The 26,096-nt window shown below is 41.9% G+C and overlaps 1 protein-coding gene across 1 annotated transcript in view; it reads right to left on the reverse strand.

Annotated features, from left to right (window-relative positions):
* Positions 1–26,096, reverse strand: part of PRKCE (protein kinase C epsilon) — a 661,730-nt gene that overhangs the window by 250,192 nt on the left and 385,442 nt on the right. The window contains exons 3-6 of the mRNA XM_072635707.1: positions 21,689–21,848; positions 20,928–20,962; positions 19,243–19,328; positions 11,861–11,990 (exon numbers count right to left, since the gene is read on the reverse strand). Of these exons, the coding sequence (XP_072491808.1) occupies positions 11,861–11,990; positions 19,243–19,328; positions 20,928–20,962; positions 21,689–21,848 (411 nt within the window). The remainder of the gene's footprint in view (positions 1–11,860; positions 11,991–19,242; positions 19,329–20,927; positions 20,963–21,688; positions 21,849–26,096) is intronic.

Genomic DNA, 26,096 nt, shown 5'->3' on the forward strand with positions numbered 1-26,096 from the left:
GGTGAAAGGTAATTCTTGAATTCAGTCTTGAAAAAATAAGGAATTCTACAAGGTAGAGGGAAGGAGGGAGTGCATTCCAGGCAATGCAAAGGCATAGGAATAAAGGCTAGAATATTGTGTACCAAGAACTGACCAAAGGCCTGGATCATCAAGCATGGGAAAGTGAGTAACGAATATAACAAGACTGGAAAGGTAGGTTAGAATCAAGGTTTTCAAAGTCAAGCAAAGATATTTAATAATATTTAATGATAAAATTTTTATATTTTATTCTAGAGGCATTAGGGAGGTACTTGAGTTTAATGAACAGGGGAGTGACATTTTGGAGCTGAACTTCTGTAAAAATCACTTTGGCCACAGTAGGGAGAATGAATTGGAATGGGGAGAAGCCTGAGGTCAGGAGACTAGTAGTCCATGGCAAGCTGCAGTAGGGTGGTGGTTATGTAAGTAGCAATGGTGTGAGAGGGATTACAGAAGTCCAAATGACAAGATTTGGGGATGGACTGGATAGGTGGGGGTAATAAAAGGAAAGCTATTTCCAAGGCTTTGCCTTAGTCATCTGGACTCCCCTACCTTCCACAGGTTACATTAATTCCTCTTTCCCCTGATTGGCTCAGGTTGCTGATGTTGGCCAGAACCTCCATTTTGAAAGAGGGCCCAGACTACCAATCCTTCATTCTCTGGACTTCCTGGGGGGTGCCCCACCCTATCTCAGTGCCCTTTTATACTTAGCCTTACTAGACTGTAATCTTCTTGAGGGTAGAAATTATTTTCTTTTATTCTGGTATTAGTATCCCCCAAGCACAGTGCTAGGCATTAGTAAGTTCATAACAGATGCCTATTGACTGACTGATTGATTTACCTGACTTCCTGAGTGCTTAAGGACAAAAGGCCACAAAAGAGGTCCTACTCCGATGAATTATCTGACTGTGGACTAACAGTCAAATCAAGACCAGGAAGATGGTCTTAGCTAAATCAGTACCTCCTCCTTATAGAATATCTTTCTCCTGCAATGGCTTTGCTAAGTAAGCCTCCTTTTGTCACTTGTTGAATTGACCTATTAAGGCTTTATTTTGTTTCATTATTGACTCTAAACTACCAGTCTAATTTGGGTCCCGCCCACAAAATTCAGTGAAAGAGAGTAAGGAACCAAGGATAATGTCATAGTTGTACAACGAAGAAATTGGTAGGATGGTGGTGTGTGTGTTCGTCCTTCATTGCCGAAGAAGACCATGCCATCAGAGAAATAATGACATGACTTGTACTTGACTTTGTTTTGAGTGAAGGAGGACTGTGCAAGTCATCAGCCTCACTTCTCCTCCAGAGCCATCTGAATCCAGTGATCAGGTATTCATAAGGATGACTGGAGATAACCCAAGATGAGGCAATTGAGGTTAAGTGATTTGCCCAAGGTCGCACAGCTAGTGAGTGTCAAGTGTCTGAGGTGAAATTTGAACTCAGGTCTTCCTGACTCCTGCACTGGTGCTCTATGCACTGCATGACCTAGCTGCCCCTTTAGGATGGTGGCACCCTCAGCAGAAATGATGAATATATTTGACTAACTATAACAATTCATTCTCCATCATGGCACATCTCAGTGTTGACTGGGTCATTTCTGATGCAATGGCCACCCGTGTTTATTTTGTTTTGTGAATACCAAGTAGAATTCAATTTAAAAAAATAGCACAAAGTAGCCAGATACTTCAGGCACATAAGCTGTAAGGAAAATACCAGGGGTGGAAAATTTAAGCAGGGGCTAAAATGAGGGCCAGAGCAGTCAAATTACAGTGAGTTAATATTGGGAAAGTGTGGACTTGAACCCAGTCTTTCTGACTTCCTTTCCATTAGGTCACTTTCTTCTTTCCTTGTCCTAAATAACCCAGAACTAAGGAGTAAGCTCATGCTTACACTGCCCCCGTCAGACCACAGAGGAAATACTGTTTTCTGTTCTGGGTGACATATTTCAGGGAGGTTCCAAGCTGGAAAATACCCACAGGAGGGCAACCAAGCTGGGGAAAGGTCTTGAGTTTGAGGGGCTATTAAAGGCACTGAGGCTGATTAGCCTGGAGAAGACTGAGGGGGAACATTAGCTATGCCTTCCTGGACAAGGCAGCACTTCATGGCTCTAGATCCTGGCAGTCTATTTCTCTGTAAGATGAAGGGGCTGGACTCTTAGGTGTCCCTCCAATTCTAGATCTATGATTCAATCTGAAGAGGCATCTGTGGAAAAGTGATGAGACTTCTTCTGTTTGGCACCAGAAGGATGAATTGGGAGCAGAGGGTCAGAATTATATGGAGGGGAATTTAACATAAGAAAACACATCTCATTTATCTCAAAACACTTGGAAAGTGTTTTCCAAGGATGAAAGTTATCCAAAGGCAGAATGAGCTGCCATAGGAGCTAGGTCCTCTTTGGGGTTTTCAGAAAAAAGATTATATGGTCCCTGGGGATGTTAGAGTATTTTTGTTCAGGGCTGGGTTAGATTAGATATCCACTGGCATCCCTTTCATCATTGACATTCTGAGACGATACTCCCCTAACACAATCACTAGAAATAGAGGTATCAGAAACTTACCCAGTGATATACTGACTATTGACATATTGAAGCTTTATAGATAGTCAGTCTTCTTAATAACCAAATGAAGCAATCCTGGAAGAAATATCATGGGAAAGGTGGGGAACCTTTCAGTTCTGAAAAAAATACTGAGAGTCACATGAAGATGCTAAGTCAGCCTCGGAAAAGACCCTTCCCTTAGCACATCTTCTAAACCTGTTATGTTTAGTTATGTTCTAACTCAGAGTTATGTGTAACTAAAGCTAAGGCCAAAGGGTACAGTCTCCTGCCCTTGTGTGAGAAGGCAATAAAGAACACCAAGGTGGTTGGCAGCCCCGACAATGTGAGGCATCATCTGCTCTTTTTATTATCATATTTATGTCAGGTCCCCAACTCCTTCATGGCAGCTGTACATAATGTGTGATGGTGGTAGTGTCAGCAGAAAAGAAAGGAAGGGGGCCAACTGGAGACTAAATATCCTGTTTAGGATGGGAGCAAAAATAAGTGTGTGTGTGTGTGTGTATGTGTGTGTGTGTGTGTAGCTGCAGTATTAGAATGCCTTAACACATCACATGAAAAATAAAACTCAGATGAATTAGGGCCTGACACTGATTCATTATCCAGTTGAACGATATTCATGTTTAATAAATCATCCCAGTATTTTTTTAAAGCAGAGCAAGAACATTTGTGCAGATGCTTCTGAGAATGGCTGAGGCATATTTCTAAGAAGTTAAATAACACTTGGGGTGCTTAAGGAGAAGGAGGGGTGAGCCAAGGGAGAAAGACAGTTACTTTGGTGGGCCCTGGATTTACAGGACGTAAGGAAAGAATGAGCAAGTTTCTCCACATACACACACACCCCCTTCTATCTCTGAATGTGTTCCCTCCCTGAAGGAGAAATCTGCAAGTGACCCTTGAGAGCACCCCCTCCTCCTCCCTCTAGTGTACACACATATGGCCTAGGTGCCAGGATGCTGCAGAAGAAACACAAGATAAACCCTCAGCAGACCTGGGTTCTAATCCCAGGTCCACCCCTAGTTTGCTGTATGATCTTGTACAAACCATTATGCTTCTTGGGGACTCATTTTCCTCATCTGTTAGACAAGAGAAAAGCAAAGGGGTGAGGGGAGAGCACCCATGATGTGCTAAGCACTTTACAAATATTATCTCATTTGATCCTCATGATGACAACTTTGTGAGGTATGTGCTATTATTATTCCCATTTATGCTTGGGAAAACTGAGGTTTGTGTGGTTGTGGTTGTGGTTTGTCCTTTGTTCTTGAAGACATCAGGGAGATGATGATACGACTTGCAATTCACTTCGATTTGAGCGAGGAAGGGCTGTGCAAGGTCACCAGCCTCACCTTCTCCTCCAGGGCCATCGGAGTCCAGTGACCAGATATTCATCAGGCCTATTATAGATGGCCCAGGATGCAATGGGAGACCCTAGCCCTTTTAAGTTAAGATCTTTTCAGTTTCTCACTTTGAGTGAGGCAATGCCCATTCAGGGAATAGACCTCTTTAAGAAGTGAGTCAAGGGATGGCCCCTTTAATAAAAAAATAACTAAAAACCTGGGAGGAGAAAATCCTCAGGGTTGCAAACCAAGAGAAACATTTACCACTTACATTCACTCTGAGCCAGCAGGACCAAAAAATAGCCATGAAGAGGTGCTTGAGCAGGGACCTATTGTCCAATCTATGAGCTCCAGAGTGAAATGTGTTTAAGGTTTGGTCTTTGAGAAAGAAATCTAGCCACTAAACCTCAAGTTATCTAGGCAGCTTTTGTCCATCAAAATTTACCTTCCTTTGGAGAGAAGGAAGAAAGGAAGAGGGAGAAGGAGAGAACAAGTTAAGTCACCCAACTGGCTGGGCACCCATTCAGCCGTCTCGGACTACTCACAGGCTTTGATTGTCCTGTTTTCTAGAACAGCACTATTACAGCAGGAAGATGATGACATGACTTGGATTTGAGTGAGAGAGGGCTGGGCAACGTCACCAGCCTCACTTTCTCTCCAGAGCCATCTGGGTCCAGTGGCCAGATACTGAGCAGAAAGACTGGGGATGGCCCAGGATGCGACGGGACACCCTGGCCCTTTTAGGCTAAGACCTTTTCAGGTACTCATTTTGAGTGAGGTAATGCCCATTCAGTTGAATAAGCCTCTTTACAAAATGAGTCAAGGGATGGCCCCTTTAATAAAAAAAAAAAAAATCAAACTGGGAAGGGAAGGGTTCTGGTCAAAAGAGAAATAGTTACTATTGACGTCAATAATTCAATGTAAGTCAAGAGAGGTCCAAGAAATAACCACTAAATGGTGCCTGAGTAGAGACTTATTGTGGTCCAATCCATGAGATCCCGAGTAAATCAGGTTTCAAGCTCATCTCTGAGAAAGAAAATAGGCCTGTTCACTGAATGGGCATGAGGGTCACACACCAGTCTGAGGCAGGACTGGAACCCAGTTCTTCCTGACTTCACCCAATTGATGATGAGGATGCTTGTTCTACTCCCCTCATAGGGGTGCTGTGAAGCCTAAATGAGACAAGATTTGTTGAAAATCTTTGAAGAATGAAGACATTATCATGTAGGTCTTGGGAAAGTCAGGGTCTCTGGACGCCCACACTCAAGAGTTGAGAGATTCAGTTCAGAAGTCATACAACAGTTAAGCTGGCCCAGACATATGCCATTACTGTTGAGGTTTAGGGGTACTGGGATCCCAAAATAGCAACACGTGGATCTGCTTGAATGAATTCAACCCAAGCTTTCCGTCAGCCAAAGACAAGAACATCAAGTGGGTGGGCGAGATTTTAAGAATCTGCCATATTTATGACGCTTCTATCGACAAGTAGGCCAGATTGAATCTGAGCCTTGGCTAGACTCTTAAGGAATCTGAGCCTCTTAATGGAGGCAAGATGGATCTCATATACAGAGAGACTGTGGGAAGGATCTAGAGGTAGTCAAGTAGTCTGGGGTAATGGGGAGGTAGCAGAGAAGCGCAGAGAACAGGACTTGGACCATGTGGCCAAGGTCTAGATAGGATCAAGGGTGGAAAGCAGTCAGGGTTGATCCAGACTGAACAGAATTGGGAGACTGGGTGTAGGCCACAATGAAAAGCCAGTTAAGGGGATTATTAGAATGGGTAGATGCCTCAGGCAAAAGGCAGAGACTTGATCGTGTGGAAAAGTCAAAGAGGAGGCAGGTTCCAGGGCCTGTACCTCATCATTACCATCTCTACCACCCTATCCCATCATCATCACCTCTACCACTTCTGCCTATTTCTCAAAGAGGGTCAGAGACCTCAAAAAGTGAGTAATCTACCTAGTCTTATAACTATAGTCATTTTTTCTCTAGTAGCCTCAGTTTCCTTATCTATAAAATGGGAGGGGAGAGTAAGGAAGGGTCTGGATTGTATAATTCCCCAAATCCCTTCATATTCTAAATTTCTGAGATTCTACGTAGTAACTTTCCAATGGGAGAAAAATAGTGAATAAAGGGACTTAAGTGAGATTAAAGAATAAAATTCATATCTCAGCTGAATGTGGCCCATTAAGGAGGCAGGGAAGGGCCTGAACTAACTGTGAATAATAACTCCCTTGAGAAGACAAATTTCCTGGGAAGGTAAACAGGGGACCTGGGAACTAGAAGTGGGGAAAAACAGGAAATCCCACTTCAACAGTGAGAAGGAAACTGTTCTGGGACAGTGATCCTCCTACAGACAAGGAAGTATTCCTTTAGGGGCAGAACTTAGCAGAAAGAAGGATAGAGACAACCAGGATGTGAGGGGCTTCGGGATTCCTTTGTCCTTGGTCCTTTGCATGCAGGACTCAGGGCTGGTGAGGCATGAAACGTGCACACACATGAACAGCACATATTCTCTGGGGTAAGAAGAGGAAGAGGGAAGGTGGACTGCTGAAGCTCAATCTGGCACAGACGTTGAAAAGAGCCCAAAGGGCTGAAATGGTAGCAGCACTTTCTAGAAGGACTCTAAATGCTACCCTGACTCAAAATGCAAGACAAAATTGCTTCCACTGGTGGCCTGTTGCAATATGTACAGTCTGACAGAGAATCATTTCTTTGCATTTTAAAGGCTCTGGGATCTGTAGTACATTGCCCCATTGAAATGCAAATATTCCTGGGTACTCAGAATCAAACTTTTAAATAATCATCATCGCAATAATGATGATAATGTTAACTAGCACTCTAAGCTTTACAAGGGCAGTTAGGTGGCCCAGTGGATAGAATGCCAGGCCTGGAGTCAGGAAGAATGACCTTTCTGAGTTCAAATCTAGCCTCGGACACCTACTAGCTATGTGACCTTGGGCAAGTCACTTTACCCTGTTGGCCTCAGTTTCCTCATCAATAAAATGAGTTGGAGAAGGAAATGGCAAACTGCTCCAGCATCTTTGCCAGGAAAACCCCAAATGGGGTCACGAAGGATCAGACACAACTGAAATGACTGAACTACAACAACACAAGGTTTACAAAGCACTTTACAAATATTATCTCATTTAATCCTCACAACAACACGGGAGGTAGGCACCATTATTCTTCCCATTTGATGAGGGAAACTGAGGCAGAAAGGTGAAATGATTCACCCAGGGACACACAACTAGTAAGGATCTGAGGCCAAATTTGAATTCAGACCTTCCTGACCCCTAGGCCCAGAACTCTTATTCACTTACCTGCTTCTCAACCTTTTATGTCACGGACAACCCCACCTCAATCACCCCCCTTTAGCAGTGTGCTGACATACTCAAAATAACATTCTTAAATGCACAAAATGAAATACATAGAATTAAAACAGAAATCAATTATATTGAAAGGCAGCTATTAGAATTTTTTTTAACAGAACAAGCTGATGGACTCCAGGTGCCTAAGTGAGAATCACAGCCTTGCAGAAGGGTGAAACAATGTAGCAATCTTAAAGGAAAGGGATGGAGGTTGGAGAAACATCCTGGGATTTAGTGGGGTGACCACTAGACCACTAGAAGAGGACTGGAGGTATTGTATACAACCGGAATATGGTCTAAGGACTTGGCTGGTCATACTAAGTATAGACAGTAGCTAATGAGCAACCTGCCAGATTTATCGAATTTTTTTCCATCTATAAGAGAACCCAGAGAAGACCAGGCTTTCCTCTATTTCTAACTGCAGCTCTGAGAGGCTGTGGTTCTCTGTCTTCGGCCATGCTGAATGAGGGTGCTCTCCATGGTCAGTGGCTGGGCTCTAGGCACATTAATATTTCAGAAATGACAGTGTCTGCATTTTAGCTCCTGGCACAAGCCAACAACACACTTAAGATATTTATTTTTAAAAAATCAGACATCACCTCACTGGTACCCTATCCTAGCCAAAGCAGTTCTATTTTCTGCCATTCATTCCGGGAAGGTTTCTTTTTTTCTTTCTGGTGGCAAGTAGGAGCAAATAGCCCACGCAAGATCAATCTTTCCAGAAGCCCCTGTCCCAGGAGACACTGGCCTCCTAAGAGCAAATAGTCACGTAAGATTAATCTTCCCAGAGGCCCCCTATCCCAGGGGACACTGGCCTCCTTGCTGTTTCTTGTAAAGACCATCATTTTGCACTGGCCATCCCTCATATCTGGAATACCATCCTTTCTAATCTCTACCTCCTATCTTAGTAAAATTCTACCTTCTGGAAGAGGCTTTTTCCCCTCAATGCAAGTGACTTCTCTCTGAGATGACCCCCACTTTGCCTGAGATGGATCTTGCATGTGTGTAGCTGTTTGCACGTTGACGCCCCCATTAGAATGTGAGAGCCTTCAGGACTATTCTTTGCCCTTCGCTCTATCCCCAGTTCTTGGCATGGCATTTGGTACATTGTTCAGTCATTTCAGTCATGTCTGACTCTTCATGTTCCCATTGGGGGTTTTCTTGGCAAAGATACTGGAGTGGTTTACATCTCCTTTTCCAGCTCCTTTTACAGATGAGGAAACTGAGGCAAATAGAGTTAAGTGACTTGCCCAGTCACATAGCTAGTAAAATATCTGAGGCCAGATGTGATGAAGATAAGTCTTCCTGACTCCAAGCCTGGCACTCTATCCCCTGTGCCACCTAGCTGCCCCACCCGGTACATAGTGGGCAGTTAATAAATGCTTGTTAACTTGACTTGTCATTTTCCTGCTTAGAAACAGGAATAGGTTTCCTGTTTCCTACCCCATGAAATCTAAACTCCCCTGACTGGATTTCACAGCAATCTGCAATCTGTTCTTACTGCAACTGCCAACTTTGTCTTTAACTTTTCCTAACATGGGATGTTAGGGGCCTATCACTTCAGAAATGGATAGAGACACAGACATATAACAGATTATCACAATGCCAGAAGTTATAAAGAATATGAGGAATTCAGAGAAGCCTAAGAAGACATGGAAATGGATGCAGAGTTAAGTAAGCAGAACTAGGAAAACAAGATATACAAAAACTGCGACAAAGTAAGTGGAAACAATAGCACAAGAGAATCTGAACACCGTAATTATAACAACCTGGGACTTCCCTGAAGGAGAAACGAAATAATATACTTCTCTCCCTTCTTTGGAAAAGTGGGGAGATGGTCTGGAACATTACATACATATATTGTCAGACTTGATTAATGTGTTGGTTAATATTGTCAAAATGCTTTTTCTTTCTCTCTCTCTTTTTTATTCTTTATTACAATGGCTAGATCCCTGGTGGGAGAAATATGCTTAAAAAACTAAAGTGATATAAAAACAAAAACTACTAACACACTGACTACAGATTTTGGAAGGATCTTAAAAGTCATCAACTCCAACTCCTTTATTTTATATCCTTAAAATAAGGAAATGGAGGATTAACGAGGTAAACTTATTTATGCAAAATCACCCAAGTAAGACTGGAAGAGTCAGAATTTGAAGTGAGCTCCTCAGACTCCAAAGCCATTGCACCACCCTGCCTTCCATGAACCCTGTGCTTTAATCATACTGGTCTCATTTCTGCCCCAATGAACTAACTCATTATATGCTCATTCTTAATTCTGATATTTAGTTTCTGAAGTTCTTCCTTCATTTCAAATCTATCTACCCAAATACTATCCATCTTTAAAAACCTAATTCAGATCCTTCCTCCTCTAGGAAGTCCTCTTGAGTACTCCAATCCATATTATTTTCTCACTTCTCTGAACTTTTATAGCACCATAAATTTGGGCCACACAATTTCCCACTTTATTCTGTCATATGTTGTTCTCTGACAGAAGTACCATAAATACTTGAGTACTTGATTGTTTGTTTGATGACTGTTCTGCAAGTACTCTTGCCTCCAGGAAGACCAGAACTTTTCCACAATATACATTTGTGCCAACCATTATTTTCCCTTTTCCTCTGTCCACATCATATACAGTGGGTAGAAACCACGGGCCTGGGTATAAGCTATAGCAGGCCATCAGGAGATTCTTGTTGTAAAAGTTTCTTATTATTCTGTAGAAATTAACCCTGGAAATAAGATTTGGACAGAAGGAGGTCAATTTCTGGCTAAGAAACAAATATCTATGACCTCAGAATCAATTCCTTCCCAACAGTTAGTAGGACGTAGGACCCAATGGAAAAATCAGATGGCAAAATGGGTCAGAATGGTACCAACTGATAGTACTGGAACTACTAGTGCTCTCATACTGAGGTATTCTCTGTATCAGTACCTAGCTATACTTTCTTGTCTTTGCTTCCTGTCTTTGTGACTGTTGTCTAAGACCTCCCATAAATCTTCTACAGGGGACTACACAACATCTTGAGATGGAAGACTTCCTCTAGACTTCTTAATGCCCTGTGGAGAGCAATAGAGGACAGGGGTTGTTCAATGATCATCTTTTATTCTTAATACATAACTGGCCTACCTCTTGTCATGCATCATTCTGACAATATCGTTAAGCTGTCTCTCCTGCGCAGTTTTTCATTGCTAACAGGTCACAACGCACTCACTTCCATCATGCACCTTGTCACTACCTCTTAAACGATCCATGATGTTCTCTGGGCTTCCCATTTCTCATGACTCAAAGTCAAGCCTTACAGTATCAGCAGAAGAATAGTAATCTTTGAAAAGATGGACCTTTGTTTCAGGGAGAACTTATAATTATTAAAAGCTTTATACTGGACCCCCAAGGTAATATTTTCCCTACTCTTCTTTAATGTTGGACTGCATTCAAGTCAGCAGAGTATTAAGATTATAAAGTCCCCTGGTGCGTACTTTTTGTTGCCTATTTTCAAAAGTATTTGACTTGGTAGAGAAAAACACTGGCCTGAAGGTTCCTTTCCCTTGGACATTCACATATGTTCTAATGAATATTTATTAGACTGAATTAAATTAATTAAACCTTGGATAACCTACCCACATCCCCTCATCAGGTGACATCACTTTTATCCTCTTCTTTTTAATTTATGGAATAAAACAAGCATTTCCATAAAATAGTAGAATAAAAACAAAAGATGATTACACATGAAAGTATAAAAATGCTATGCACAACTGCTATTCCTTTCAAATAAACAACAAAATTATCATGTATATTTTTTTTCCTTTTTTCTTCCCTCCCCCTCCCCTAGAGATGGCTATCAATAGACACAAATAGGGGTATATATGTGCACAACATGTGTGTGTGTGCATGTGTGTGTGTGTGTGTGTGTAAAATTCCTTTATACACACTTCTATTTATTAGCTCTTTCTCTGGAGGCAGATAAAATCGTTTTCCTATTCTTGAATGTTCCCACTTCATGAAACTTATCAAGGATGCCTCTAGATAGATAGCATCATGGAATACAGGAGGGAAAACTAGTCCCTAACTTATATCCATCATCATCTCCTTCCAAAAGTCAGCTTTAAACTTACCTCCTCTGAGGAGAATTCCATGATCAGCCCTCCCCTCTGAGCTTTCTACTTTTCTCATTGGACCCTAATACTTATGTGCTCAATTTACACTATTTAATATTGTTGATAGGTTGCCGGGTGATGTTGTGTACATGTGTATTCATCTTGTCCTGCCCCTGCTCCCTCAGCTAAACTCTAAGTTCTCAAGGGCATTGACCATGCCTTGAATCTTTTCAGTATGTCACCTTACACTGCTTAGGATAGGACTCTAACAGTGGATGCTCAATGTATTCTTGTTGAGTGTTTTCAATGCAATGTAATTTCAATGAACAAAACAAGGCAATATATGTTTATTTAGTAGCTACTGCATGCTTGTCTCCTTGACCAAATTTATAAATCAGCTTTTTTCATAGTAAGACAAAAAAGAAGGCAGGGATTTTGGTGAGGAGGAATAGGGTGTGAGGGCAGAGCAGCCCAAAACGCCTTACCTTTGCACTGTAAACCTTGTCGCAAGAGACCCCAGAGCAAGGATCCACAATGGTCACAGAAAGTTGGGACTTTATAGTTGTGAATACTGAATTTGTGGGGCATGTTGACGCTGAACCGCTGGGAGCCCACCTAGAAGGACGGCAGAACAGAGGGCTGACTCAGGACACTTGTCCTCCCACTGATGCTTCTCATTCAAATGTATTTTTTCCTTTCTTTTTGAAAAATACAGACATCATAAATAGGAGATCCTGGCCAAGATCTGAAATGCTGATGGTAAACAAGTTGGGGTGGGGTCTTCTTGCCAGACCTGGGACTTGTTTCACCCTCTCTCCATTAACCCTAGGATACTCTTCTTGGCCTTTCCTACTCATTTTTGTCAAGTTTCACCTCCTCCATGAAGCCTTTTCTGACTGTTCCTTCTTCTGTACTGTGGTAACTTATAATCTGAAAACTCAAAACTTAATTATAAACTATTACTGTTATTACTTCACCTTGTGCTTCCTTTCCCTCTCCCTCCTCCAACCCCAAATGTACTAGCCTGAAATCTCCTTGAAGGCAGGGCTGGTATCTGAGACGCCTTTTGCAAACCCTCTCAGGACCTTGGACAGCACCTTACATTAAAAATGTTCGAGAGCAATCTGCTGATTGCCTACTTGAAAATAATAAGTGGAAGGCTGTGTGGTATGAGGGGAAAAGCAATGACTTGGGAGGTGGAAGCACTGGGTATGGCCTTCAGAAAGGTAGCTCATTACATCATCAAGTCACAGATTTAGAGCCGGAAGTGACCTTACAGACCTTTGAGTCCCTCATTTTATAGGAGAGGAAACTGAGGCACACAGAAACTTATAGCTAGTAAATGTCTGAGGCAAGATTTGAACCGATATCTTCCTGATTCCAAGTCCAGTACCCTATCTACTATGCCATACAGCCTCTCATCTGTCAATCAAAGCCCACAGAATTTATGAGGATCAAAGAAAATAATGAATGAGAAAGAACTCTATGCAGTTATAAACGCTATCATTTATGTATATATAATCTATAATATAGGCAACATAAATATTTACACATAATACATATATAAACCAATAATTATATGATGCTTGAACAGAATTTTATATGAATTATCTTATTTGATTCTCACAATAACCCTGAAGACCTTCAGGTATTATTATCCCCATTTTGCAAATGAGGAAACCCAGGCTGTGCCCATGGTCACAGAGCTAGAAAATATCTGAGGCCACGTTTGAGCTCAGTTTCTCCTGATTCCATGTCCAGTGCTTAACTCATTACACCATGTTGTCCATCTTTCTAAGGAAATAAAAGGTCTAATTATTAACAGTTTTCTTTATTCTGGGTTTTCTTGTTATTTTAACTAAGATACTTTAACTAAGCTATTTTAACTCCTGCTTCCCATTGGGTAATCTAGATATAAGCTGACTTTACCATCTCTATTACCCCCTAAAATGGCCTTGGGCAATCACTGAGAGAGGAGTGCTATCACTAGTCTTTCCAAAGCTAGCTGTCCTGTTCTCTGCTTGCAAAAGTAACAAGACAGAGAGAGTAACTTCCCCTACTATCTGCTGTCTTCTCAGTGTGGGCTGAGCAAGGAAGTCCCTCCCAGCTGTTCTGTGACTCTAAAACAAAGGAGAAGAGGGAGGATTGCTATGCTTGGGCTGGCTGATAAAATGTCAAAACTCCCAAAATAAGCACAGACTCCCACATGCACACAATGGTTCCATGTTGCTAATCTACCATAACAGAAACCAGGCAGCTCCCTTCATAGCAAACTCTAAGAACCAGACCATCACTCTTGTTGGAGCAGATGAGATTATATTAAATATCACTTGAGCTGAGTGAGACACTGACTAGCTAGGACCTTATCTGAATTTCTCAGCTCTATAAATTTATTACACTCGTGAACAGATTGCCTACTTTTTATTTGTACAGATCTGACCCTAAACTCAGAGGTCCCATAGTATATAGTAGAAGGAATGCAGTCATGTGGATTCAGACCTTGTATCTGATATTTGCTAGCTGAGTGTGGGTAAGTCATTTAGAGCCTTCCATTAGTTTTCTCATCTGGAAAAAAAAGGAGATAATATCCAAAGAGGTTATAAAAAATGAGGATGATAGTATCTATCAGAGCAAATGGGATAATGTATTGCATTAAGCCTGTAAGCCTAGAGATAAACCTCCAGTATTATTATGCATTTTTTATGTATGTAGATAGTGAAGTAAATCATATTCTCTTCTGCCCAACAGAACCATGTCTCATCAATTCCCTGAAATTCCCCAGGACAGTGTTGTGCACCTGGTGAGTAGCCAAAGGGAGAACAACAAGATGAAAGCTTCACTCATGTGGTAATGTAGAGGAGCCAGCTCCAATATCCTCTTCTATCACCCTCACTGCAAATCTCCTGGGAACAGCCTTCCCAGGCACAGAGAAGCAACGTTTTCATTTCAATTCATCAACAAGAATTTATTAAGCACCTACTAATTGCTGAGAACGTTAAGTTCTTGAGATATAAATGCAAAGATTAAAACAATCCCTCCTCATGAAGAGCTGACATTCTAATAAGGTACACAACTATACTGATGAACATATATGGCATAAATATAAAGTGATTCAATACAAAGGAGTTAAATGCAAGATCATTTGGGAGAGATGGTACTACAAGTGAGGGGAAAGGAAGGCTCCATATAGAAAATGGAGCTTGAAATCTGTCTTAAAGAAGGAAAGGGACTCTATGAAGCAGCCATGAGGAGGGAATGCATTCCAAGTGTGTGAAATAGCCCACACAAAGTTACAGCCATGGACAATTGGGTGCTATATATGTGGAACACTGAGAAGGCTAGCTTGGCAGTTTCGTGAGTGCAGAACAGGGACTCCATCCCAGTAAGACTGGAAAGATTTTCTCATCCCACAGGAAGGGGGAGGAGAGATGGTGGGACCAGAAAACAGATGCAGAGGGAGACATGCACCCTGTTGCAAAGAAACAAGGAGGAAGAGAAACTCAGGGAGACCTGGCAAGGGAGATGGAGAGAAAGTGAACAAGACCAAGAGAGGAAGGAAAGTGTTGAAATCACAAGAAATGATAATAAGTTGCTGGAGAGGGAGAAAGGGGAGGAGAGCAAAAGAAAGAAAGGGAGAAAATACAAGCATTGTCTGGTTTTTTCACTTGATGATGAAATAATAAGTGTGACCTCCTTTCTGACACACAAAAAAAAGTCACTCTCAAGGAGAGAGAGAGAAGGGGAGCCAATCTGAGAGGACACTTTTACAAATGGAGAGAAGCAAAAGAAGAAGCTGATTCTTGGGTCTCCATCATTATTAGAATATAAATTCCTTGAGGCTGGGGACTGTCTTTGCTCTTGCATTCTTTTATCTAGAACTCGGCATATAATAATCACGTAATAAATGCTTTTTCATTCACTCATTCAGAAGGGACCTTAGAGATCATCTATTCTAAACACCTCATTTTATAGATTGGCAATCTGAATGTTCGGGGGGGAGGGGATGTGACTTGTCCAAAGACACACAGTTTTTGGAATAATCAGGACTAGAAACCAGGACTTCTGCACTGTCAGCTGGGTACTCTTTTCACTTAATCAAGGTGACATTCTATTCTTGCTTATCGAAGAATCCTGAAGGCTTCTGCTTTTGAAGGCAGCAATAACTTACAGTCTATGGACACATGCTGACTTCACAAATACAATGTCTTTGATGCCATTTATGACAAGTCCAGGTGCCCAAAGAAGTGGGACTCCATTATTTGACTCTTCTGTAGTTCAAGTGTCAAATCTCTACTGGATACTGGTAAGTTGGAAACTGGTAAGTTCTAGCTCTTGAGCCACCCCCACCCCTGTGAAGAATTTCATTATCTTGTTGATGTTTAGTTGTTTTCAGTTATGTCTGACTCTGTGACCCCCATTTGGGGTTTTCTTGGCAAAATTACTGGAGTGATTTGCCCTTTCCTTCTCCATCTCATTTTACAGATGAGTAAACTGAGGCAAAAAGGATTAAGTGACTTGCCCAAGGTCACATAGCTAATAATTAGCTAATAAGTCAATAAGAAGACTAATGGTTAGAGCCTAGGGGCTAGCAGCCAGGATGATCTTTGGAAAAATCATTTCCTCTCTTTGGGGCTGTCTACCTACCATATAGCAAACTAGTGAAATTTCAAAACTTCAGTATATAGCTTACACAAAGGATAAAGCACTGGACCTGAGTTCAAATCTAGCCTCAGGCTCTTCCTAGCTGTGTAACTTGGCAAGTCACTTCAACACTGTCTGCCTCAGTTTCCTCATCTATAAAATCAAGATAATAATAACACCTACCCCCTAGGATTGTTGTGAGAATAAAATTATATAATATTTATAAAGCACTATATAATTGCTAGCTGTTAACATTATTTCTCTTTTAATAAACCATGACTAGTTTTTAACTTCTTCTTGCCAAAAGATATAACTCTACTAAAATGCATTTGCTTGTTTGCAAAAGAAGTTTATAAAAAAAATTGTGCACATGATGCAACCAGACAATCATGAAAGTATTCATCTTAATGGGAACACTTTCTTTTTAATTTTTTGTATAATCAGAATTTGACACCTCTTACTGACCACATCCTGGCAAAGATGGTGTAAGGTACACTGGGATTGTGCAGGAAAATGCTTTGAGAGGTAAGATGCTCCTTAGTCCAAGTCTCCCACAAAGAAGCACTGTTTCCCTCCCAAAAGAAGAGATTGTGCATCTAAAATGTCCTAGCCTATCATGAACCCTGGCCAAGGCCACCAAAAGGTAGTTTAAATAATCAGGTCCTTAGAATTATAGAATCAAAAAGTGTCAAAGTTGGAAGAGACCATTAATCATTTCATCCAATCCAGCGTCTGAAGTGAGGACCTCTACAATCTCCCCAACAAGCATTATCTTGCTTGTATTTGAAAACTCTTAGCAACAGAGAATTCACTACATCCTAAAGGAAGGCCCTGCTTTGAAACTGCTAATTGGTTAGGGAGTTTTCCCTAATATCTACTTGACATTTACCTCTCAACAACTTCGTCTCAATTTGATTCAATTCAACAAACACCACTTAGTCATTTTAACCCATCACTCTGAGCCCCGTCCTTGGAGCCAAGTACAAATCTAATCTCTGACTACATCTGGAGTGTTGTGTTTAGTTCTGGGCGCCAGTGTTTAAACGGGATGCCGATAAGCTGGAGAGAATCCAGAGGAGGACAACCAGAATACTCAAACTCCTTGAGTCATACGAGGATCAGTTAAAGCAAATGGGGCTGTTTTGACTGGATGAGAAAAGATTTAGGGGGAACCTGGCAGCTGCGTTAAAATATCTAAGCAGTCAAGTGGAAGAGAGATTCGGCTTATTCTGTTTGTCCCCAGAGGCTGGATTTGTAGAGGCCGATTTAGGCATGCTGCCCAACAAGGAAAGTTGCTCAGGAGAGGTGTGGGCTGGAGAGGGCATGTGTTGCCCTGGCCCAGAGATCAAGCAGAGGTTACAGAACCACTTCTTGGACATGTCAAAGTATGCACTTTTCCCAAGTATGCATTGGACCAGACAGCTGTCAAGTACTCTTCCAATTTTCAGATTCTCTGATTCGAATCCTTCTTCCACAAACAGTTGAAGACGCTCTGCTCTCTCCCCCAAATCCTCACCAAGCTGAATATTTTCTCAGTTTCTTCAACCAATGTCCATTACAACACAGTACATGGCTTTGCATGCCTTTACCAACCTGGTCATTTTCTTCCAAGTGAAATCCTTTTGGCCAATGCCCTTCCTAAAATGTGGTATCAGAACTCAATACAACACTCTAGAGGTGGGACTATTGCTTCTGTTGTCCTAAACATGGCTTCTGTTAAAGCATCCTAATGCCAAAAGAGCTAATACTGGAGTGCCTTGGCCACTGATGCTTCTGACGCCAGGTCCAGTGCTCTATCCACCAGGCCATAGTGCCTCTCTCTCTCTGTCTTTATATCTCTGTCTGTATATACATACATACACATATAAATATATACATATGTACATGTACACACACACACATACACAGATGGCAGCTAGGTGGTGCAATGGATAGAGCACTGGGCCTGGAGTCAGAAAGACCAAACAAAGTTCCTATCTGACCTCAAACACTTAAAAGCTGTGTGACCCTGGGTAAGTCACTTAACTCCTGCCTGCATAAAACTGGAGAAGGAAATGACAAAACATTCCAATATCTTTGCCAAGAAAAACCCATGGACAACTGGTCTGCATGATCATGAACATAGCTGAATGACTGAACAACAATATGCATATATGTGGCTGGGTGAATATATCTATATAAACATGTAATACATATGTATTTACATATACAGATTCTATATGTATGTATATGTGGATGTATATTTGCATATATACATTATATGTATGCAACTACCCTGAACATAAATATAGACCACACACACACACACACACACACACAAACACACAACATTTTCTCCCCTATGTTCTTCTTCACTACTTCTGTCAAAGACTTCGTTGTTTTTCCAATCTCCTACTCACTCCCCCCAAAAAACCCTCTTACAGTTACCCTGAATCCTTCCTTCTCTCTCATTTCTACTCCTAGCCAATCAGCCACAAAATCCTACATGTCCCTCTTGCCAAATAGCCGGGATTTGCCTATTCTTATCCATTTTCATTATCTCCAAGTAAAGACACCATCCCTGGCTTACCAACATTAGGACATCAGCTCTCAATGTACCTCTACTAGTTGGCATGGATTGTGTAAAACCATGCCAACTCTATTCATATGTGCCCGTTTTTAAGACCACCAGCTAGAATTAAGAGTTAGCTTTCAACTAAGAAAGCAGAATGAAGGTCCAGTACATGGTCAGTTAAATCCCTTCATTTTTGCCAGGATCATCATTCTGTCTGATGGTCTGACATCCATCATCCCTGGAGTTATAGGTAATCCCACTGCAATGCTAGCTCGGATTCTCAGGCCCAGAGGCAATCCATATTTCACCCACCCACCAATCAGATTCTCCCAATTTACTGGCAAGAGTGTGAGATCAAAATAAAATTTACAGCACACTGTCCCCTTAGGCTTGAGTCCTGGAACTTAACTAATAGTGGCACAGTGCCCACAGACACAGGGAACTCAGATGGAGTCCAGTCTCTGTGCAGGCTTTGATATTTTTAAGAGGGTTACAAACCAACTCCCCAAGTTTTTGTTCAACAAATGAAGGAGACAGGAATTTAGACAAATAAGTCACACACACACACACACACACACACACACACATACACACACACACACACTTTGGGAAGGTTAAAGGGTAAGGATAATGGAGAAAAATTCCCAAGACTTTTATGTTATAAATGTTTACCTCATCATGTGTTTCCTGTTTCTTTAAGCCCGCACACTTCGTTATTATAAGCTCATGGCATCTCTTGTGAACCACACAAGTACAAACTGTAAACAACAGAAGATAGGTAGAATGAGCTTCAGGGGGGAGGTGGCAAGTGCTGAGAGGGATTTTGGGGAGAAAGAAATGGAGGGGGAAGGTTTCAAATACAAGATGAAATCAACAACCATAGAACTGTGACCTTTCTGCCTTGATTTAAAAACTGCCCATCAGCCTCTCCCCTAAAACCCATAACAAAGCTCTTTGAAAGGTGCTTTGTCATCCCTGAAATTAGGATTTACTAAATGCTTTTAGAGGAGAATTAAACATTTATGCTTAAACATCATCTGTGGTTTTCCATGGTTCTGGGAGTCCTGATCAATTTCCTTGTTTCATTCAAAGCATATGCCAAGGTCAAGAAACCATTTCCTTTCTAAGCTCTCCCACTGGCATCACTGCTCCTGTTATATGCTTTATGGTGCTTACATGACTACTCAGAATAGTGTCAGTTGGTGGATAGAACAGGGAAGTTCTTTAGTCATTAGACTGTTTGCCATGGGACCTACTCTGGTGTCTTTGTTTTTCTACCTAGTAGGGTCTTGACTTTCCACATTTTAAAATTTCCAGTTAATTTATATCTCCACATGAAAATATCTGGAGCCCTTTGAGTATTTCCATAGGACAATGTGTATACAAGCCTCGAGTTAGAAGTGATGAACAAGAAAATTACCCCACACTCTGCTAAGGGGCAGTAGTAGGGACCTGGATCACACCCTGGAGGGTAGGATATTTGCTAATTAATATAATATCTCATATTTTCCAATTCCTACATCCCTAAAATGATCTTAAATTCCTATAATTTTAAGATGCTAGAAAACCAGGGCTGGGTTAGACAGGCTGCTTCATAACTCCGCCAGCAAAAAAAGCCAAGATATGAATACATGTGACACCCAATTTCCTAATTATATATGGACAACCAAGCCTAGCATTTAGAGTAGTTTTAAAAATAACCCTTAAACATTTCAAGGGGGCTTTAATTTTCAAGTGGCTAGGGATATTTCCCACATCAAAGAGGGGCAAAGGAATAAGTAAGGGAGTACTCGATAAACCTGAACAAGGTCAGGGCTGAACAGGCAAGGGAACTGCCCCACAGGACACATTAGCACAAGTGAAGAGACAGGGGAGAAATCCCCCAGCTCAAAATATAGTGGGGCTTCTGCCAGTCCTCTAATGAGAACTCTTGTCTAGCATAATTAAAAAAAAAAAAAAGAATTAATGAATGAGACTGAAAATCCTGAGCTCCCTGCTATAACCAGCAAATAAAAGACTGGGTGTAGTTGTTACTCTCTGTAACTCTTTTGAAGCCTCAGAAATGGAGTAAAGTAGCTTCTGTATCCTGTGGGACATGAGAAAAGTGAAAGATGGAGAGGGCAAGGGAATTGAGGAGAACAGATGTAGGGGAAGAGTCAGGGGGAGATGGGCTAAGAGCACTGGTGTCCAGGGACTCAACTGGTCTAGCATACAAAAGAGAAGGTGCGCAATACCCACACCCTCCAAATCCATTCAAGAGAATCTATCCATTCATCTATCTTGGATGTGGCTTACTTTTTAGATTTGCTTACAGGTCACACACTCAGCAATAGCTTAGTTCGTATTGTACCACTTACCTTGACATTGGTATCCCTGTTTTCCTATGACACCCCTGAAAGCAAGAACAGGTTCACTTTAGGAAATGAAGTTTTAATTTGAGAAAGAAAAGGAAGAAAGGAAGGAAGAATGGAAGGAAAGAAGGAAGGAGGGAAGGAAGGAAGGAAGGAAGGAAGGAAGGAAGGAAGGAAGGAAGGAAGGAAGGAAGAAAAGAAAAGAAGCAGGAGAAAGAGTGAACAGAAAAGGGAGAGGAAGAGAGAGTCAGAGAGACTTACCTCCAACCACCCAAAGCACAGATATTCCAGGAAATGTTTAACTGGATTCCATTAAACAGCAGAATTTAATCCCTTCCTCCCTTTGAGGATGAAGGGATGCTTACCTACTTAGATGATGAATGCAAGCATGCCCTAGACTGGGAGATAAGTATACTGCATAGGTTGTATCTGTGGCATTTTATTTTCTGCAGGAATAATGACTTTACCAAGGTCCCACAGAGAGTAAGTGAGGGAACTGGGAGTAGAGCCTCAATTTTCTGATTCCCTGTCCAGTATTCTTTTTAATATACCATCCTCCTTCTTACCTGCCCTCCCTCCAGGCCCCTCCCCAGAGTCTAGCTAGGGCTAAATGTTACCAAATGCATTGGAAGCATTTATGAAAGTCTTATAGAACTCAATTAAATTAGGAAGAAATAAAAGGGCAAGCTGTCAGTGCTCCCCACCCTGCCTGGCCTCCAAACTGAGGAAAAGAAAAAAAAAAAACTTGGGAGGAGAAAGAGCCTTACCAGATGAAGTCTCTGCAGTGAGAACAGTAGGTGGGTTGCCGAAGGTAGGTGGCCATGAACTTGTGGCCATTAACTTGATGGACCCTGCGACGGACGGCCCCCTGTCGCTTCCTTGGCCGCATCCGCTCCCTGAACACTCGCTCCTCATTGTCTTTGGGTGCTGGGAAGGGATGAAAAAAGAGGAAAAGCAAAGACAAGGTGAATGAAACTAAATACTCCGTTTCTCCCTAAGATACTACTCCATCCCTGGATGATTGACACTAAGCCTGCAGGAGACAGATTGGAAACAGTCCTTTATTTACCTACAGAAACCAACAGTGTTCAAATTGCCCTCGTGTTACATTTGCCCGTGAGCTCCTGGGGCAAAGACTCAAGTCCTTGTATATTACAGGCTACCAGACATCCTCAGATTTCAGTCCAACCCCCAAAATTTAGAGGCTTAAGTTTGTTACAGATCTGGCCTCTCTCTTCTTTCTCACTGGCCTCAAGTATTTCTGCCACCCTTAAAATAATTTCAAAAGGAAATTCAGCAGATCCCTAGTATACTTCAAAAGTCTGACCTGAGAAGGAAAGTGACCCACTAAAAATGGACTATCCCTTTGGTCCTTTGAACCCACCATGTTAGGCTGCGATATCCCCACTATGGGAGGGAAAATAATCCTTCCCCAATTACTCAGGAAGTCTGTCTCTTCCTCCCTCCCCCATCCCATCCCATCTCATCTCTCCTCTTTTCATTTTACTCCCTGAAGAGTTGAAACCCGAAGACCTTTGTGGAAATATAATTACAGGGACCAACAGGAAGATTGTGTTCATCACAACCACTGAGATATCATTGGGAAGGCCAGAGTCACCCCATGACAAATCCCTGAACATCTCAAAGTGCCACAGACTAGTTTCCTTCTGAGAAAGCAGCCCCAGACAGGCAGTAAGCATCCCAAAGCAGACATCTGTGCAATGTAGAGTAGGAGGTATGGTTCAGTTCCATTTTTTGAACTCTGTGTCAGCTTGTTTGTATCTAGACTGCTGAGTGCTTGTAAGGGAGGGGTGGGTCAGGAGCCACCTTACACAGTCATCAGCCACTGGTCCGGGGTGATGGAACAGGCACTGGAGGCCTCACCATTACCCCTGGGTAGCTTTCCCTTAGCCTACCATGGTGCCTGAAAAATCTTCCATGAGAGGCTCATTTCTTTGAATAAGTGTTTTCTAGTCTCCTCTTTTAAGATGCAAACCTTCCTGGAAAAAAACAACATATTCAATGGGGGGGGGGGGGGGGGGGGAGGTGTTGGAGTTTGTATTCATTCATTTATCAATTCCTATCACAGGAAAGGAGAGAAGGGAAAGGAAAGAGAATGGAAAGAAAGAGGAGGTAAGGGGTAGAAAGAGAAAAGAAAAGTGGCAAAGGTCCAAAAGATGAAGCTGGGAGACAAGGAAAATTCCTCCAGCTCTGTGCTTCTGCACTGATGTTGGACTGAAAACAACACACTGGCCAATGCACCTGCTTCAAGTGGTCTTCACCCAACAGCCCTCCCAGGAGATGGAAATGACCTCATGCTTCCAAAGGAAAGGTCATTTGTGTCACTGGGTAAGGCTCCATCTAGCCACCTTAAACTTACGGTAAGTTTTGTCCACTGACTTAAGGAAAAAACAAAGACAGGGTGAAGTCCCAGAATGCTCACAAAGTTCTCTGGGATCCAGTTTATGAGCAGCCTCCAACAAAGAGAAGGAGGGTCACCCCCTGGGTGAGGGGAAAGTTGGGAAAGTTATCACAAAGGCTTGTTTATTGGACTTGGGTCAACTTTCTCAAAAAATTTGGAAATCATGAGCTTGGCTGGTCAGATAAATAACAGGGCTAGAGCAGCAGTTTATTATAAAGACATAAAGATAATGAGAGATACGCTTTGAAACAACCAGCCAGGGAGTTCCATGATAGCTAACACCATAGATGCAGAAAGCTGAGGGTCTTTGAATGGTGGTAGGAGCTGGGGAACTGGGAAGGCTGAGTGAGGCAGGTGGATTACTTGAGTTCAAGAATTCTGAGCTAAAGCAAGGCTAATACTAATCAGGGGAGTATACAAAGTATGGAACTAATATGGCAAGACCCTGGGAATGGAGAGCTACCAGGTCATCTAAGGAGGGGTGAATTACCTCCAGGTCAGAAATGGAGCTGGTCAAAGCTTCCATGCTAACCAATAGTAGGATTGGAATAGTGAGTTGTGTGCTATGCTTCCAGTGGAGGGGGGGGGGTGGGAAAGGGAAGGAAAGCAGGAAGGAAGGCAGGAAAGAAGACAAGAAGTCAGGAAGGCAGGCAGGAAGGCAGGCAGGAAGGCAGGAAGGCAGGCAGTAGGCAGGCAGGCAGGCAGGCAGGCAGGAAGGAAGGAAGAAAGGAGGGAAGGAAGGAAGGAAGGAAGGAAGGAAGGAAGGAAGGAAGGAAGGAAGGAAGGAAGGAAGGAAGGAAGGAAAACGTGGTAAGAGGCAATTGCTTCTGCAAAGACATGTGTACACGTGTAAGTATACACATGCTTCAACCTACATGTGAATGGTTTATCCCACCCAACTGTTCCATACAAGTGGCAGTTCTGGTTATCTGAGGCAGACCACATCCCTACGCCAGAATTCCAGGGATATTTGCCACTTCATCCAATTAGTCTGTAGGTATTTTCATGCCAATCAATAGCTCACAGCCTCTGTGCTCTCATGAGTCCTTGAAACAGACCGGAGCAAGTGATAGCATCAGCAGAATGCTCAGCAGTCAACCAGAAAGGATTTTATATTATATTTCTTATTACATTTTTTATCTTATCTTAATTTGTCTCCTTTCCTGAGCAGGCTAAAGCGACTTCACTCTGAACTAAGAAGCTAATGCTGACTCAGGGCTGGACAGCACACAGCATCATATATTTTGAGTCACAGAAGGCCTTAAAGATCATTTTTTCCAACTTCTTCATCTTGCAAGAAGGGAAACTGAGGTCCTGAGTGATCATATGACTTTCCATAGCCCACAAGAAAAATGAAGGGCAGAGCTAAGATTTAAACCCAATTTCTTCTGGCTTTTTCCATGTTGCCACATTGCCCCATGCCCAGTTCCATCCTCCTGGGATATCCTTTGGGGACCTATGCGGCAATGTGAGGGACAGGAGGCTAGAGAAGGCCATCCCCTCCAGGGATTAAGATGGCACCTTTCTGGCAGTTTCAGTGGGCCACCTTGTTCTGCCTTATCAATCATATTCCCCCAAATGCCCCTCCAGCAATGGCAAGTTGAGTTTTTATTACTAACATTTATAGAGATACTTAAAGTACACAAAGTGATTCACATAATTTATATCTTTTGAGCTTCACATGAACCTTATGAGCTATTATTATTCCCATTTTACAGATAAGGAAACTGAGCCCAACAGGGCTAAGTGACTTGCCTGTGGTCACAAAGCTAACAAATGTCAGAGATGGAATTTGACTCCAGATCTCCCTGACTCCAAAGTCCCTATATTAAATGCTTTTACCCAGGATCATAAGACTGCAAACTGAGAGCTGGAGACCCATTGGAGGTCACCACTCCCAATTCCCTCCCTTTTACCAGTGAGGAAACTGAGCCACAAAGAGGTTAAGCGTCTGTTCTGATAGTGGAGTCAGGTGGGCTATCTACCCTTCTCCTTCCTGCTGGAATGCTTTCTTGAGGAAAATGAATGAATGAATGAACATTTATATTAAGTGCTTCTATGCGCAGAGAATTATGGGAAGCACAGGAGATAGAAACAAAAAAGGAAGACAGTCCCTGATCTCAAGTCACTAACATTCTATTTGGGAGTCAGGAGAGAGAGAGAAAACATACAGCAGATTTCAGTTAAATGGAAAAAATCAGTGGTCCTTTGGTTAGAGTAGGAAGAGAGATGGTAAGGCATCTTCATTAATATCATTTCCACTGATAAAACCATATCCATTTCTGATGCCGAACTACTAGACAATTCCAAGGATTTGGAGGGTTAGAACTTTCCTTTCCAGGTCTTTTTAGTAGCCAAGAAGGTAAGGCTAAAAAAGTGGCTTTGTATTTTAAGGGAAGGGGAAGTGATTAAAGGAGCCCTTTGCAAATTTGTATGCTTTAAATAAAGTTTAGTTGCACATTTTTTAAATTGGTTTTTAGTTTCCTTAGTTTGATTGAATAAAAATAAAGTCCTTTATGACTGAATGTTCAATAAATGTTCACCTTTAAAAAAATAACAAATATAAAACCATAGGTAACTACTCCAAGGAAATATATTATACTAGAACTTGCATTTTTGTTTATATGTCTTATAACCTACCATCAATTAAATAGCAAGTTCCTATTTAAATGCTTGGACAGCTAGATAGATAGCACCACAGTGTACAGAGTGTGGGACCTGAAGTCAGGAAGACCTCTTTCTGAGTTCAAATC

The sequence above is a fragment of the Notamacropus eugenii genome, chromosome 1, assembly GCF_028372415.1.
Source record: "Notamacropus eugenii isolate mMacEug1 chromosome 1, mMacEug1.pri_v2, whole genome shotgun sequence".
Taxonomy (NCBI): Eukaryota; Metazoa; Chordata; class Mammalia; order Diprotodontia; family Macropodidae; genus Notamacropus; species Notamacropus eugenii.